At 43.0% G+C, this 14,325-nt stretch overlaps 1 protein-coding gene across 4 annotated transcripts in view; it reads right to left on the bottom strand.

The window, feature by feature from the left end:
- Positions 1-14,325, bottom strand: part of ANO2 (anoctamin 2) — a 343,486-nt gene that overhangs the window by 65,080 nt on the left and 264,081 nt on the right. For all 4 annotated transcript variants that reach the window (XM_072799266.1, XM_072799267.1, XM_072799269.1 and 1 more), the window contains one exon: positions 626-821. In XM_072799266.1, the coding sequence (XP_072655367.1) occupies positions 626-821 (196 nt within the window). The remainder of the gene's footprint in view (positions 1-625; positions 822-14,325) is intronic.

Below are 14,325 nucleotides of genomic sequence, written 5' to 3'. Positions count from 1 at the left end.
CCATCTAATAAGCACAAATGCCAAAAAAGTGGCGCTTAGGCAACAGCAGGTTGCGGCTCAAATGACACGTCTGAATACTGAGGCCACCACATTTTTCTCACTGGCTTGAAGCTTGGGAAGTCTGAGATGCCTCTTTGAAGTCTGCTCAGTGCTTGGGGAATGTATGGATTTTCTGGGGCCTCGGCAAGATGGGGATAGATAAGACCCTCCAGGGCTCAAGTATCAAGAGCTTTCTTGACTCTGTAAACACTCCTGGGAAAGTGCGGAGATCTAAAACTTGGTGACTTGTAACCAGAAGTGTTGAACCTGTCTCGTCTTTAGATTAGGCTAAAAAGAAGAGACCCTGTGTGTGATGCTTAGGGGACGGTGAGGCACTCAACTTGGTTGGGCTGGAAGACAACTGCTAGAGAATGTCCTAGGGAGGATCTTTGCCTGAGGGGAGGCCCCTGGCAGGCCCTGCAAGTACAGAAACACTGTACTTCCTCATTTCTCTGGTTAAAATGTCCCGTGCAAAGCATTTGGTCCCTATCCCTTTTTTCAGTCACCACCACCAAGACCCCTGTGTGCTTTGAGCTGACTGCGTTCAGGGGGCCTTGGGGAAACATGGGATTTTGTGACACAGTACCGATTTTGGTGAGCCATGTGGCCACGGCACCATAGATCTCATCCAGGATGAGGATGACCACGAGGTTGATGATGACCGCTGTTGCTGTCACTGTCACCCGGACATTGGAGCGTGTGGTCTTGTTGAGAGACAGAGCTGCTGCAGTCGTGATGCGGTACACAATGACCCCAAAGACAATGGAGAACGTCAGGGCGATCTGTTTGGGAGACAGGGAGAGTCAGAGCTCAGCAGGCAAGTGCTGAGCAACTACTACTGGCTCAGCCAACTGTCCTATTTGCTACGTCAGGAACTCTATGAACCTGGAGTCCACTCGTGGGTAACAGGGGGCTGCACACCCTCTGGACTCATGTGCAAATTCTGAGGACAGGGGTGCTGTCCATGAGAGAGCACCTTCCATTTTTACCAGATACCAAATGGTCAACAACACACACAAAACCCCAAGAATGCAAACACCAGAGAAGGTGTGTGCAGCACATGCAACATGGTTTCTTTCACTAGGGGACATCCGATCGACTATGGAGGTAAGCTGAACTCTTATTAAACCACAGTGAGTAATACCAGAGAAGGTACCACGTGCTCAATGAAGGGGCTGCGTACAGAGGGGCAAGCTAAATCAGATGGAATAATGGGATAGAAACTGGGATCTCAATGGAAGGAAACAGGGAGCCACTGAAGGTATTTGAGCTGAGAAGCAGTGAATTAGAGCCTCTTGCACTGCATACGGGAGGGCTCCCCAAAGAAGAATAAAGGGAGAGAAACTAGGAGTGAGACTGGTAGACCCTCGATCCTCAGGTAAACAAAACATCACTCAAAGATTTCTCTACCAGGCACCAGGAATGAGGACTCAGATTTCTCATTCAGTGCTGAAATCTCTGGCTGTTTTGTTAAAAGGAAAGTTTACCAGCCACTTGACCTCTAAGGGTTCCCCACTTCTTCTTTCTAGAACCAAGGAATAATAAACTGTGCTCCCAGACCAGCCCATCTCCTCTCCCATCACAGCCCAGGAAGGGCCGTTCCCATGAAGTCCAAGGACATTGGGGGAAAAAAGTGCCCTGAGTGAGCCCTTGGAGAGGGCAGAGGGAGGACATGAGACAGGCCAGGTGGATAACCTGCTCAGAGCAAAATTCTAATTTGTTTCAATCATTTGAAGTCTTCTTTCTTAGAATCCTTTCTGCAGAGGAGGCTGTTTAGGTAGTATTTCCTCTGGGGTCAGGGGAAGGGGGGCTGGCACTGGGTCTGGAGAGCTACTTGGAAACATGGGAAGAAAAGAGTTTCCTTCTGAAACTCTAAACTGTCCTGGATGACATGTTCCCTCCCTAGGAAGAAGAGGAGGAGAAGGCGGTGTGGAGAGGAAAGGAGGGGAGGAGGAGACGGGGCCCTGGCTCAGGCAATGCTTTGCAAGCAGTACTTAGGACCCTGGTGGACCAATGAGGGTCCTCTTTTCCCCCAAAATGAGGACTGGGGACTAGGTTGCAGATGTGTCAAGGTATGAATGTCTTCAGACCTCTGGGGGCTGCCTGGGGATGCTGCGGCCTGGGGGTGCTGGTGGCAGCCTTAGCTAGTTATCCCTGTATGCTGTACAAATATTACTATTTGTCGTATGGGCCACAGTGTGCAAAAGAAGGCCTACCTATGGCGGGCAGGATGGCAGTGTTCTCTGGGTAGAGAGTGTGTGCGTGTGCATGCACGCACACATGTGCACACACATGCATGTATGTCAGGGTGGAGGAGAGGCAAGATGGGAAGGACACTGTGTGGGAGTCTTCTGATGCGGGTGGAGGGTGGGAGCAGCAGAAGCCCCAGCCCCCAGGACGAGGGAAGAATGACGACCATGTGAGTGGGAAAACCTGGACATGACATCACCGTTTTCCAACAATTTAGACATTTTCACTTCCTGTTCCCCTGGGATTGTCACTGCCAGACAGAAAGGGCCTGGAAAACACAGTGTGAGATTCTTTTCCCCCAAAATCACTTTTGCAGTGAAGGCTGGCGATGGTGGTATTGATGAGGCAGGGGGAGGGCAGGGCATCAGAGAGTGTACTTTTGTGGGTGGGTCTGGGGGAAAACAACAATGGCAAAAACAGCTTTGGCTTTGGGGTCTTGGGGGTGGGGCATGGAGGAATGAGTGGGAAGGAGATCAGCTTCAATTCTTCTCCAAGAGGCCCCTGCTGCTAAACTAGGGGAGGAAGAGAACTCTTCACTGCTACCCAGAGTGTGATCTGTGGACCTGCTGCATCGTCTGGGAGCCTCGGAGCATGCAGAATCTCAAGCACAGCACCAGACACACTGGTTCAGAATCTGCACTTGAACCAGATTCCTATTCAAGTTCTAGAGGCACTGCTCTAACTCACTTAGGGAAGTTAAGGGTTTCCACCCTCCCTGCCTCCTCGGCCCTGCCTCTGACACACCCCTCCCCAACCCTCTGCTGCTGCTCTGTGCCATCCTCATCTCTCTGCCCCTGATTTCGCAGGCCACTAGAGAAACCAGGCTCTGACCTGTCCTTTGAGGTTGCCTACAAGCCCCTCAGTAATCACAGTTCTCAAGTTAGAAGAGCACGGAGAAGACCAGCCCAGTCCCATGACCACTTTGCAGATGAGGAAATAGGCATGGAAGGTGCAGTGGCTTGCTCAAGGTCACAAGGCACGGACTACAACCCTCATCTCCAGGATTCTGGTAGGAGTAAAGGATTTTAGCATTCATGGATCAGCCATATCCTGCCTCCAATCTCATATATAAGGAAACTGAGGCCCAAAAAGCAGCAATGTGATGGGTCTAAGGTCTGGGCAGTTCCTGGCAAAGCTGGGATGCTAACAGTGATAACATCATCATTAACTAGTCCATTTGTGTCCTCTTGATTTTGTTATTGGATGCACATCTTCATGAACACTAATCCTTATAGCAGTAATATAAAATAAGCCTTTTGTGGATGTGATTTAATTACTGTCCAGGATTTGAACCCTGCTCTGTGGCTCCCACATCTACAACCCCAACTCAACATTAGAATATAGCTCATCTAGTACTAAATATAGCTCTGTTTTCACCACCATGGCTGCAATGTTGATTTTGTTTATTAAATTCAGCAAATGTACACTGAGTATATTTTATGTCTGTGATCAGTGTCCTCTCAAATAGGCCAAAAGTGGGGGTTGGTCTTGTACTGCATTCTATGCCTCATGCTATTTCATAGCGTTGCCTCACTGTGGAACCTGCCAAAGATTTGCTGGTCTCTGGCTCTAAGAATCTAGTTCCCCAGCACATGAGAACATCATCATGCTCCCCATTGCCTTTGGTATTCTGATCCCATAGCTTTACTTGTGGATATAACCAAACAGCAACAAAAGCCAGGCAACAGAGTCCAGAATCCTATTTAACGCTACGAGGAAGGAGAACAGGTCTGGTCCCTGCCCTCCAGATCTGGCATTCTGAATCAAAGTTGAAAAAATCATTGCACATATACAAGGATGAGCCTTGTAGCAGCTGGACAGAGTACAGGCTCAGTTCATGTGCTTCATACACTCTGAGTAGAGAGCGGGGGGATTAGAGAAAATCCCACGGAAGTAGTTTTGGGTCAGTTTCCTATGAGAAAGGCTTGGGGAAAGGAATTTTTAAAAAGCAAGCAGAAATGGACAAGTCAGAAGCAACCTGTGCTGAAACCAGGGGGAACATACCCAGTCTAGAACAGGGCATAGAAATAGTAGCTCAATTTTAAACCAGAAACACACTAACGACTTTGACATAATAAGGTGTCCCTGGCAACTTATTAATCTGATTAACTAATTCATTTCTTCATTCAGCCATTCACAAAATATGTCTTGAGTGCCTTCTATATGCCAGTCACCATTCTAAGTGTCAGGGATATAGTAGTGAACAAATCACACAGGATCTTCTAGTGGGGAAAGTCAGACAACCAACTACTAAAACACATCAATTAGTATATCTGGTGTGGTAAATACTATAGAAACAAATACAGCAAAATAGGAGTATAGGGATTTAAAATTTAAAATAGGGTGGTCAGGAAAGATGTAGGTGAGGCATAGGTGAGGAGGTGACATGTCAGCAAGGCTCTAACAGAGGACCTCTGAGGGAAGGGGCTATCAGGCAGAGGGTAGCTAAAGGAGAAAGAAAGGGAGGGGTGGGGGTGGAGAGGAGGATGTAGTGCAAGGATGTACAAGGTTATATAGACAAGGATGTAGTATAAGGATGGTGGCTTCTATATCTCATGAGATGTAGAGCCTTAAGAGAGTTTTGAGCAGAGAAGTGACATGATTTGATCTAGATTTTAAAAAGATGAGTAGGCTGATGATCTATAAAGGCACAGTTAGGAGGCCCCTGTAATAAGTCAGGTTAAGGAGGAGGGTTTCTGATGGCTGGTTCCCAATACACAAGTAGAAGTAAATGACTGTCTTGGGCATGGGAAGGAAGCTCAGGCACCAAGCTCTAGTATAGGGACACTGCTTCTGATAATCCCCTCCCACATAAAAAGAAAACAAAAGAAGTTTAATTCAAAAAGGGAAGAAAGGGGCACCTGGGGGGCTCAGTCAGTGGAGCATCCAACTCTTGCTTTCAGCTCAGGTCATGATCTCAGCCCTCCAATGGGGGCTCAATGCTCAAAGGAAGTCTGCTTGGGATTCTCTCTCCCTCTCCTTTGGCCCCATCCTCACCCCCCATTCATGCTCTCTCTCAACTAATTAAATGCATCTTTGAAAAATTTTTTAAAAAGGAAAGAAACTGAGTTCAACATGTTGGGTTGGAAAAGAAAGAGAAAATTCATCTTTGCCCATGCTGCCCTCTATCACAGGTGGGGAAGAGGAACAGAGCACTGGGACATTGCTTCGTGCTCACCATTCCACAAAAAATAACCCCAGTTAATGTGACAGATTGGCATCCCTAAAACCCTCCCCATGGCCATGGCCTTGGCATCTTCTGCCAAGATTTAGTTACAGGGGGTGGAGGAGGGAAGTATATCAGTAGTCATGTGTGTTGTAGTAGGTGCCTTTGGCTTATCCTAATTCCATAACCAAATCCCAATTTTTTATAAATACTATCATGACCTCTTTATCTCCCACTCCACACCTTGTTCTAGGGCAGTGCCAGGCCCTTTTCTTTAGAATATTTAGACATCTTTTAAAATGAAAAAAAGAAAAAATGAGAACAAGTTAGCACAAAATAAAGATTTTTAAAAATCTAATAGGTAGGAGACTATATAATTTATTGCCCAACCTGGAATATTTTTGAAAGTAAGATGGAGTGCTATTAATCCTTATCTCAGTGAACCCAAGAGAACCTGACTATAAAGGGGTGACCTTTTTTAAGATTTTATTTATTTAATTTGACAGAGAGGGAGAACACAAGCAGGGGGAGTGGGAGAGAGAGAGAAGCAGACTCTCTGCTGAGCAAGGAGCCTGACATGGGGTCAATCCCAGGACCCTAGAATCATGACCTGAGCCAAAGGCAGACACTTAACACACTGAGCCACCAGGTGCCCCTAAAGGGGTGATCTTTTTTTTTTTTTTTTTTTTTTTTTTTTTTTAAATAGGGCAGCCTGGGTGGCTCAGCAGTTTATTTTTTTTTTTATTTTTGATTTTTTTATTGGTGTTCAATTTACTAACATACAGAATAACACCCAGTGCCCGTCACCCATTCACTCCCACCCCCCGCCCTCCTCCCCTTCTACCACCGCTAGTTCGTTTCCCAGAGTTAGCAGTCTTTACGTTCTGTCTCCCTTTCTGATATTTCCCACACATTTCTTCCCCCTTCCCTTCTTTTCCCTTTCACTATTATTTATATTCCCCAAATGAATGAGAACATATAATGTTTGTCCTTCTCCGACTGACTTACTTCACTCAGCATAATACCCTCCAGTTCCATCCACGTTGAAGCAAATGGTGGGTATTTGTCATTTCTAATAGCTGAGTAATATTCCATTGTATACATAAACCACATCTTCTTTATCCATTCATCTTTCGTTGGACACCGAGGCTCCTTCCACAGTTTGGCTATCGTGGCCATTGCTGCTAGAAACATCGGGGTGCAGGTGTCCCGGCGTTTCATTGCATTTGTATCTTTGGGGTAAATCCCCAACAGTGCAATTGCTGGGTCGTAGGGCAGGTATATTTTTAACTGTTTGAGGAACCTCCACACAGTTTTCCAGAGTGGCTGCACCAGTTCACATTCCCACCAACAGTGTAAGAGGGTTCCTAAAGGGGTGATCTTTAAAGGGGTTCCACCGCATCCCTACCACTCTCTTCTCAGCTTCTGCTCACACAGTCCAGTGCTCAGCACTGGCTGATTACAAGACCCCAGGCATCAGAGAGATATAGCAATTAGTTCTTGGTTCTGATACAGAATCTCCCATTTGTATGAAGATGTAGAGGTAGGTGGGGTTAGAAAAGGGAAGATGGAGAAATAATCATATAATATTTCTAAATAACAACAATAAATTACTGCACCCTCCAGTGTAGTTAGGAGGCCTCTATGGAACTTTTAAAAATATAGAACTTTGGGCAGATGACCCACCACTGACCCAGTTTTCAGTACAGGCAGACCTCAAGAGTATTGTGGGTTTGGTTCCAGACCAGCACAATAAAGCAAATATTGCAATGAAGAAAATCAAATGAATTTTGTGGTCATCCAGTACATATAAAGGTTATGTTTACACTCTACTGTAGTCTATTAAGGGTACAGTAGCATAATGCCTTAAAAAAATCAATGTACATACCTTAATTAAAAAACACTTTATTGCTAAAAAATGCTAACCACCATCATCTGAGCTTCCAGTCAGTTGTAATCACTGATCACAGATCACCATAACAAATGTAATAATAATGAAAAAGTTTGAAATAATGTAAGGATTGCCAACTAGGGGTTTGTGGGTGACTGACTCAGTTAAGGGTCTGACTCTTGGTTTTGACTCAGGTCACATTTCAGGGTTGTGGGATTGAGTTTTGCATCAGGCTCCCTGCTCAGTGGGGAGTCTGCTTGAGATTCTCTTCCTCTCTCTCTGCCCCTCCCCACTTGCATGTTCACTCATGCACATGCATGCTCTCTATAATAAATAAATCAATCTTTTTTTTAAAAAAAATTGTTAAATTATGATACAGAGGCAAGAAATAAGCCAAACCCTTTAGAAAAATGGCACAAATAGATTTGTTCAATACAGGGTTACCACAAACCTTCAATTTGTAAAAAATGTTAAAACCTGCAAAGTGTAATAAGATAAAATACAATAAGACAAAGGTATGCCTGTATTTGTCAGTGGTGATGCAGTAACCTATTTGTTGTTGACAGTGATGATGACGAATCCAGGTCCTCTCTTGGACAGCAGACAAGCTTATCTTTTCAGTTCTCTTCTTGCCTGACCTATCACTGGCATCTGACATCATTGATTGCCCTCCCCTTGCAATAGTTTCTTGGCTTCCAGGACTGTCCACACTCTGCCAGCTGTTACTTTTGATCTTGTTTTTTGGATCCTCCTCATGTGCCCAAATTTGAACATGGCAGTGTCTTGGGACTCAACTCTTAGACTTTCCTCTAGCTACCCTCACTCTCCTGGTGATTGTGTACAATCTCATGGCTTTTAATAACACCTATACCATCTTATCAGGTTTCCTCTGAACTGCAGATTTATATTCAACATGAAGGCAATTTCAGAATTCTTCCCTATCCAGGAAGCTTACCTCTAGCTTTTGATTATTCAAGATAACAACCTTAGAGTAATTCTGAACTTCTGTTTTGCACCCTGTAATGAAATTTTTATGGATCCACCTTTTCTCCAAGTATAAGCAGTGCTATTTGCATCGATCTGACTCTTGGCTTTCTGTTTTGTTCCACCAGCCTAATTATATTCCTGCAACAATATCACACTGTCATACTTATTACTGTTTTATAGTAAGTTTCTATTTGGTAGAGTACCTTAGCCCTCTTTACTCCTCTTCAGGAGTGTCTTGACAATATTCTTTTTTTTTTTAATTGATTTATTTATTTTAGGGAGAGAGTGTGTGCAGAGGGAGAGGGAGAGAGAGAATCCTCAAGCAGATTCCCCACTGAGTGCAGAGTCTGCCACAGCCTGATCCCAGGACCCAGAGATCATGACCTGAGCCAAAATACTTAGGTGACTGAACTACCTGGGCTCTCCAAGAATGTCTTGACCATTCTTAGCCTTTGTGCTTCCATATAAATTGTCATGGAGAAAATATAAAGATCTTACAATGTTTTTGTTTCATTATTGCCCACTCAACTTATATGCTATTATTATTGTATGCACTGTAATTCTACCTAATTTTTTTCTACCTTATATTTTTTAAGATTTTATTGATTTATTTGAGAGAGAGAGAGAGAGAGAGAGAGTGAGAGTGCATAAACAGAGGGAGAGTCAGAGGAAGATGGAGAAGCCGACTCCCGGCTGAGCAAGGAGCCCGACATGGGGGCTCAGTCCCAGGACCTGGAAATCATGACCTAAGCCAAAGGCAGATACTTAACCAAACTGAGCCACCCAGACACCCCGATTCCACCTTATCTTTAAATTTTTTTTAAATTATTTAATTTTAAGTAGGCTCCACACCCAATGTGAGTCTTGAACAAATGATCTCAAGAGTCTCACCTAAGCCAGCCAGGTGGCCCTCTTCCATATTTTTAACTCTATGAGAAATCATCATCATTGTTTACAACCAAAGTTTATATAGATTTTCCCACATATTTACCACTTTGTTCTTCATTCCTTCTTAAAACTATGGTTTTTCCATATGAGATCACATCTGAAGTACATTCTTAGGACTTCCTTTAGTGAAAGATTCAGTTGGTGGCAAATCCTCAATATTTGTTTGGCTATAAATACCTTTACTTTATTCTAATACTTCTACATTAGAATTCTAGGTATAGAATTTTAGGTTAGCAATTGTTTTATTTTCAGTACATGAAGATAACACATCACTGTATTCTGGCTTCCAAAAGCTATGCAAAAATCAATGGCCGATGGAACAATCTCTTGAAGGTCATTTTTCTTTTGATTTCTGACTGCACTTAAGATTTTTCTTGTGTCTTTTTAAAAAAGATTTATTTATTTATTTGAGAAAAAGAAGGAGGAGGGGGTGCATGTGGGAGTGAGGGGCGATGGGCAGAGGGAAAGGGAGAGAGAGAATCCTCAAGCAGACTCCAATTTGTACATGGAGCCCAATGTAGGACTTGATCCCAGGATTCTGAGATCATTACTTGAGCTGAAATCAAGAGTCAGATGCTCATCCAACTGAGCCACCCAGGTGCCCCTTCTTGTGTCTTATATATTCTACGATTTCACTGTCATGAATCTACATGTAGATTTCTTTTTCTTTTTCCTGCTTGAATTTCACTGGGATTCTTCAATCTCTGAGTTGGAATTCTGTTGGCAGAACTACCCAATCAAGAGACCAACAGTCACTGTATCTTGTCCATTACTATTCTCACCTCTTTTTCCAGTAGTGCAATTAAAGACATGTGAAATGTTCTCACTCTATTTCCAAATCTTTAATTTCTCTTTTGAATTTTCAATTTTTTGCCTCCTTATGCTGCACTATGGATACTTTCTTCTAACCTGTACTGCAGCTCACAAATTATCTCTTCAGCTATGTCTAATTTGTTGGTAAACCCACCCACGGGGCAGGGGGAGGAGGATGTATATACAAAATATTATATATATATTAATATGTTCATATTTATGTATATATTCATTATTATATAGTACACATCTCATTGATATATATTCAGTTCTAGAAGATTTATTGGGTGGTTTTCAAATCCTTAAGTCATTTTAAACATAATTTCTTTTTTTTTGCAGATATTTTCAAATGGGGTGTTTTAACCTGTGACTGTTATTTCTAGTATCTTTAGTTCTTGCTCTCTCTCCACACTGGTTCTCTTCCATTTGTGCTTTAGCTTCTTATATAATTGATTATTTTTAACTGTATTCTCTTCTTTGCCCTTGAAAAATTATTTTGGGGCATTTTTTGAGGACTGGCGGGATGTGCCTTCCTATAGAGAGAACTTGTGCTTGCTTCTGCTGGGCACCTGGAAACATGACTTGTCCTGAACCAAGTTTATAGCCTGAGGTTCCCTGGTCCTCCCAAGTGACAAATCAGGCCAGCATTCCATGATAGGGATCACCTGTGGCCACTTCTCAGGGTTTTGTTTCCCTTTTTCTTCCTGTTCTCCTTATAATGTTCTTGCAGTCCCATGGATGGGGAAGGGATGTGTTTAGTTCTACTTCATCTTTATTTGGAGAGTGTAGCTCTTTTGTGGTGTTCCATTTTAACGTGGTGAGAACTTCCTGTTAGCATCTCCACTTTGAGCCAGCCACACCCCAATTTTTCTCCCCCTTGCCCCATAAAACCACTCAAAACCAAAGCCCAAGTTCACCTAGATGAGAAGATGCTCTCAAGGCTAAAGCACTTTTAGGGCCCAGGTATTTGTTTCCTTGGTTCCATTTCCCTTAGATGGATCTGTATTAGGAAGAGTCTCATATTCTTTACTAACCTATCATCCCCTCAAGGCTTTAAGAAGAATGAAAAATATATTTATCCAATATTTCTTCTTTTCAGCAAGAGGGGATGCTACAAAGAGCCTCACCTACCACTACTGGAGATAGAAGTCTATTTTACTGATCAGTTTCCTTATTTAGGCACATATTTGCTATCTGGAAACTACTTAAGGAGAGATTATTTTATTTTCTATTCTATCCCCAATGCCTAAGAATAGTGTCAAGCATACAGTTGGCACCTGTTAGATATATTTAAAAAAAATTTTTTTAAGATTTTAAGTAATGTCTGCACCCAACATGGTCTTCAAACTCACAATCCTGGAGATTAAGAGTTGCACACTCCAGAAACTGAGCCTGCCAGGTGCCCTCTGTTAAATATTTCCTGAATGAATGAATAAACTCTTTGACAATAATATGTATATTGTGGGAGGCTTTGATATGCTAAATTAACTGTATCCTTTGCTGTGCAAAAGCTTCTTATCTTGATGAAGTCCCAATAGTTCATTTTTGCTTTTGTTTCTTTTGCCTTTGTGGATGTATCTTGCAAGAAGTTACTATGGCCGAGTTCAAAAAGGGTGTTGCCTGTGTTCTTCTCTAGGATTTTGATGGAATCTTGTCTCACATTTAGATCTTTCATCCATTTTGAGTTTATCTTTGTGTATGGTGAAAGGGAGTGGTCTAGTTTCATTCTTCTGCATGTGGATGTCCAATTTTCCCAGCACCATTTATTGAAGAGACTGTCTTTCTTCCAATGGATAGTCTTTCCTCCTTTATCGAATATTAGTTGCCCATAAAGTTCAGGGTCCACTTCTGGGTTCTCTATTCTGTTCCACTGATCTATGTGTCTGTTTTTGTGCCAGTACCACACTGTCTTGATGACCACAGCTTTGTAGTACAACCTGAAATCTGGCATTGTGATGCCCCCAGATATGGTTTTCTTTTTTAAAATTCAACAAAACTCAAAGACAACCTACAGAATGGGAGAAGATATTTGCAAATGACATATCAGATAAAGGGCTAGTCTCCAAGATCTATAAAGAACTTATTAAACTCAACACCAAAGAAACAAACAATCCAATCATGAAATGGGCAAAAGACATGAACAGAAATCTCACAGAGGAAGACATAGACATGGCCAACATGCATATGAGAAAATGCTCTGCATCACTTGCCATCAGGGAAATACAAATCAAAACTACAATGAGATACCACCTCACACCAGTGAGAATGGGGAAAATTAACAAGGCAGGAAACAACAAATGTTGGAGAGGATGCGGAGAAAAGGGAACCCTCCTACACTGTTGGTGGGAATGTGAACTGGTGCAGCCACTCTGGAAAACTGTGTGGAGGTTCCTCAAACAGTTAAAAATATACCTGCCCTACGACCCAGCAATTGCACTGTTGGGGATTTACCCCAAAGATACAAATGCAATGAAACGCCGGGACACCTGCACCCCGATGTTTCTAGCAGCAATGGCCACGATAGCCAAACTGTGGAAGGAGCCTCGGTGTCCAACGAAAGATGAATGGATAAAGAAGATGTGGTCTATGTATACAATGGAATATTACTCAGCTATTAGAAATGACAAATACCCACCATTTGCTTCAACGTGGATGGAACTGGAGGGTATTATGCTGAGTGAAGTAAGTCAGTCGGAGAAGGACAAACATTATATGTTCTCATTCATTTGGGGAATATAAATAATAGTGAAAGGGAAAACAAGGGAAGGGAGAAGAAATGTGTGGGAAATATCAGAAAGGGAGACAGAACGTAAAGACTGCTAACTCTGGGAAACGAACTAGGGGTGGTAGAAGGGGAGGAGGGCGGGGGGTGGGAGTGAATGGGTGACGGGCACTGGGTGTTATTCTGTATGTTAGTAAATTGAACACCAATAAAAAAAAAAAAAAAAAAAACAAAAAAAAAACAAAAAAAACAAAAAAAAAACAAAAAAAAAAAAAAAAGATATGCTAAATTAAACTTTATATCCCTTCAGTTTAACACATTGCGATTCACCACATATTCCTGAATAAATTCTGCATGCTTTGCTCTTGTTAAGCAATGAGAAGGTAACGAATGCAGATGTCTCAGTTTTGGCAAGGCATCCATCACCTCTGTACTTCATCTGTGAAATGAGGTGCTGAAATAGATGGTGCCTAGGATTCCTTCTAATTTCTGTGATTAAGACATGGCTCCTGTCCTCAATGGTCACAACAACTATAATAACCTTGGGTCAGGGCCAGAGGTAATGTTGATAAGGAGGTCCAGAAAATTATGATTTCAGTCCCAGAATAAGCAACTATAACCCCACAACTAATGTGTAGTCCTGCTCAGAAATGATGGAAGGACACAACCTTCCTTTTTAAAACACAAGTTCCATCCTTGAATACTAGAAGGAATCTACCATAAAGGGGGGTGGGGAGGGCAAGGGGTCTCAGTGATCTGAGCTTAGTTCTCTGAGTTTCACCTTCCTGAAGTCTTCTCGATCCACTCACTGTGGTCTCAACCATCCTGGCTCCCAAGAATGATGTGCTACCACCTCACTGATCTGACTCGAACGTGAACCACAGACCCATTCTTCATCTTCCCTGATACACCTGAGATTCATCTGGGTCTTTTGAAAAGGTTCTTCCAAACTCTAACGGAGCACACAGGGAAATAAACACAGTAAGTACAGGGAAGCTACAAAACTGGGCTCACACAGAGCCCAAGCTGGCTGTCTTCTGTGGTTTCCAGGCTCTGTTCTCTTCCACAAACCATCAGGGAGAGCCAGCCTGAAGCCCGAACAGGATGCCACGATTCTGCCTGGAATTACTTCTTACCTGGGTTACTTCTTCCAAGGTCTTGATCTGTCTCAATGCAGAAGGCATTCCTGGAAGTTCCAACTTCAAAACCCTGTGCTCAAGCCTGGCAAGATAGAACCTTGCTACCATCTTCTATCTGGGAAGATAAAACCACCTTCTGGAGCCATTCAAGGCCACTGACCTCCATTCTGGGTCTGAAGGAATCACCTTTCCCTCTCCAGGTGACTGATACCCACAGTGGCCTCACTATCAGAAAGATCCTTGCTGTTTAGACAAGGAAGACTGTGGCTTCATCCTTACTAGCTCCTCATTATCCCCACAGCATTCTAGAATAACATACCCACAGCATTTGCTCTACAGGATCTACATGCATAAGTCATAAGCAGGTGTT

This window comes from Canis lupus, chromosome 25 (assembly GCF_048164855.1).
Source record: "Canis lupus baileyi chromosome 25, mCanLup2.hap1, whole genome shotgun sequence".
Taxonomy (NCBI): Eukaryota; Metazoa; Chordata; class Mammalia; order Carnivora; family Canidae; genus Canis; species Canis lupus.
This window is presented reverse-complemented; position numbering and strand designations above follow the sequence as displayed.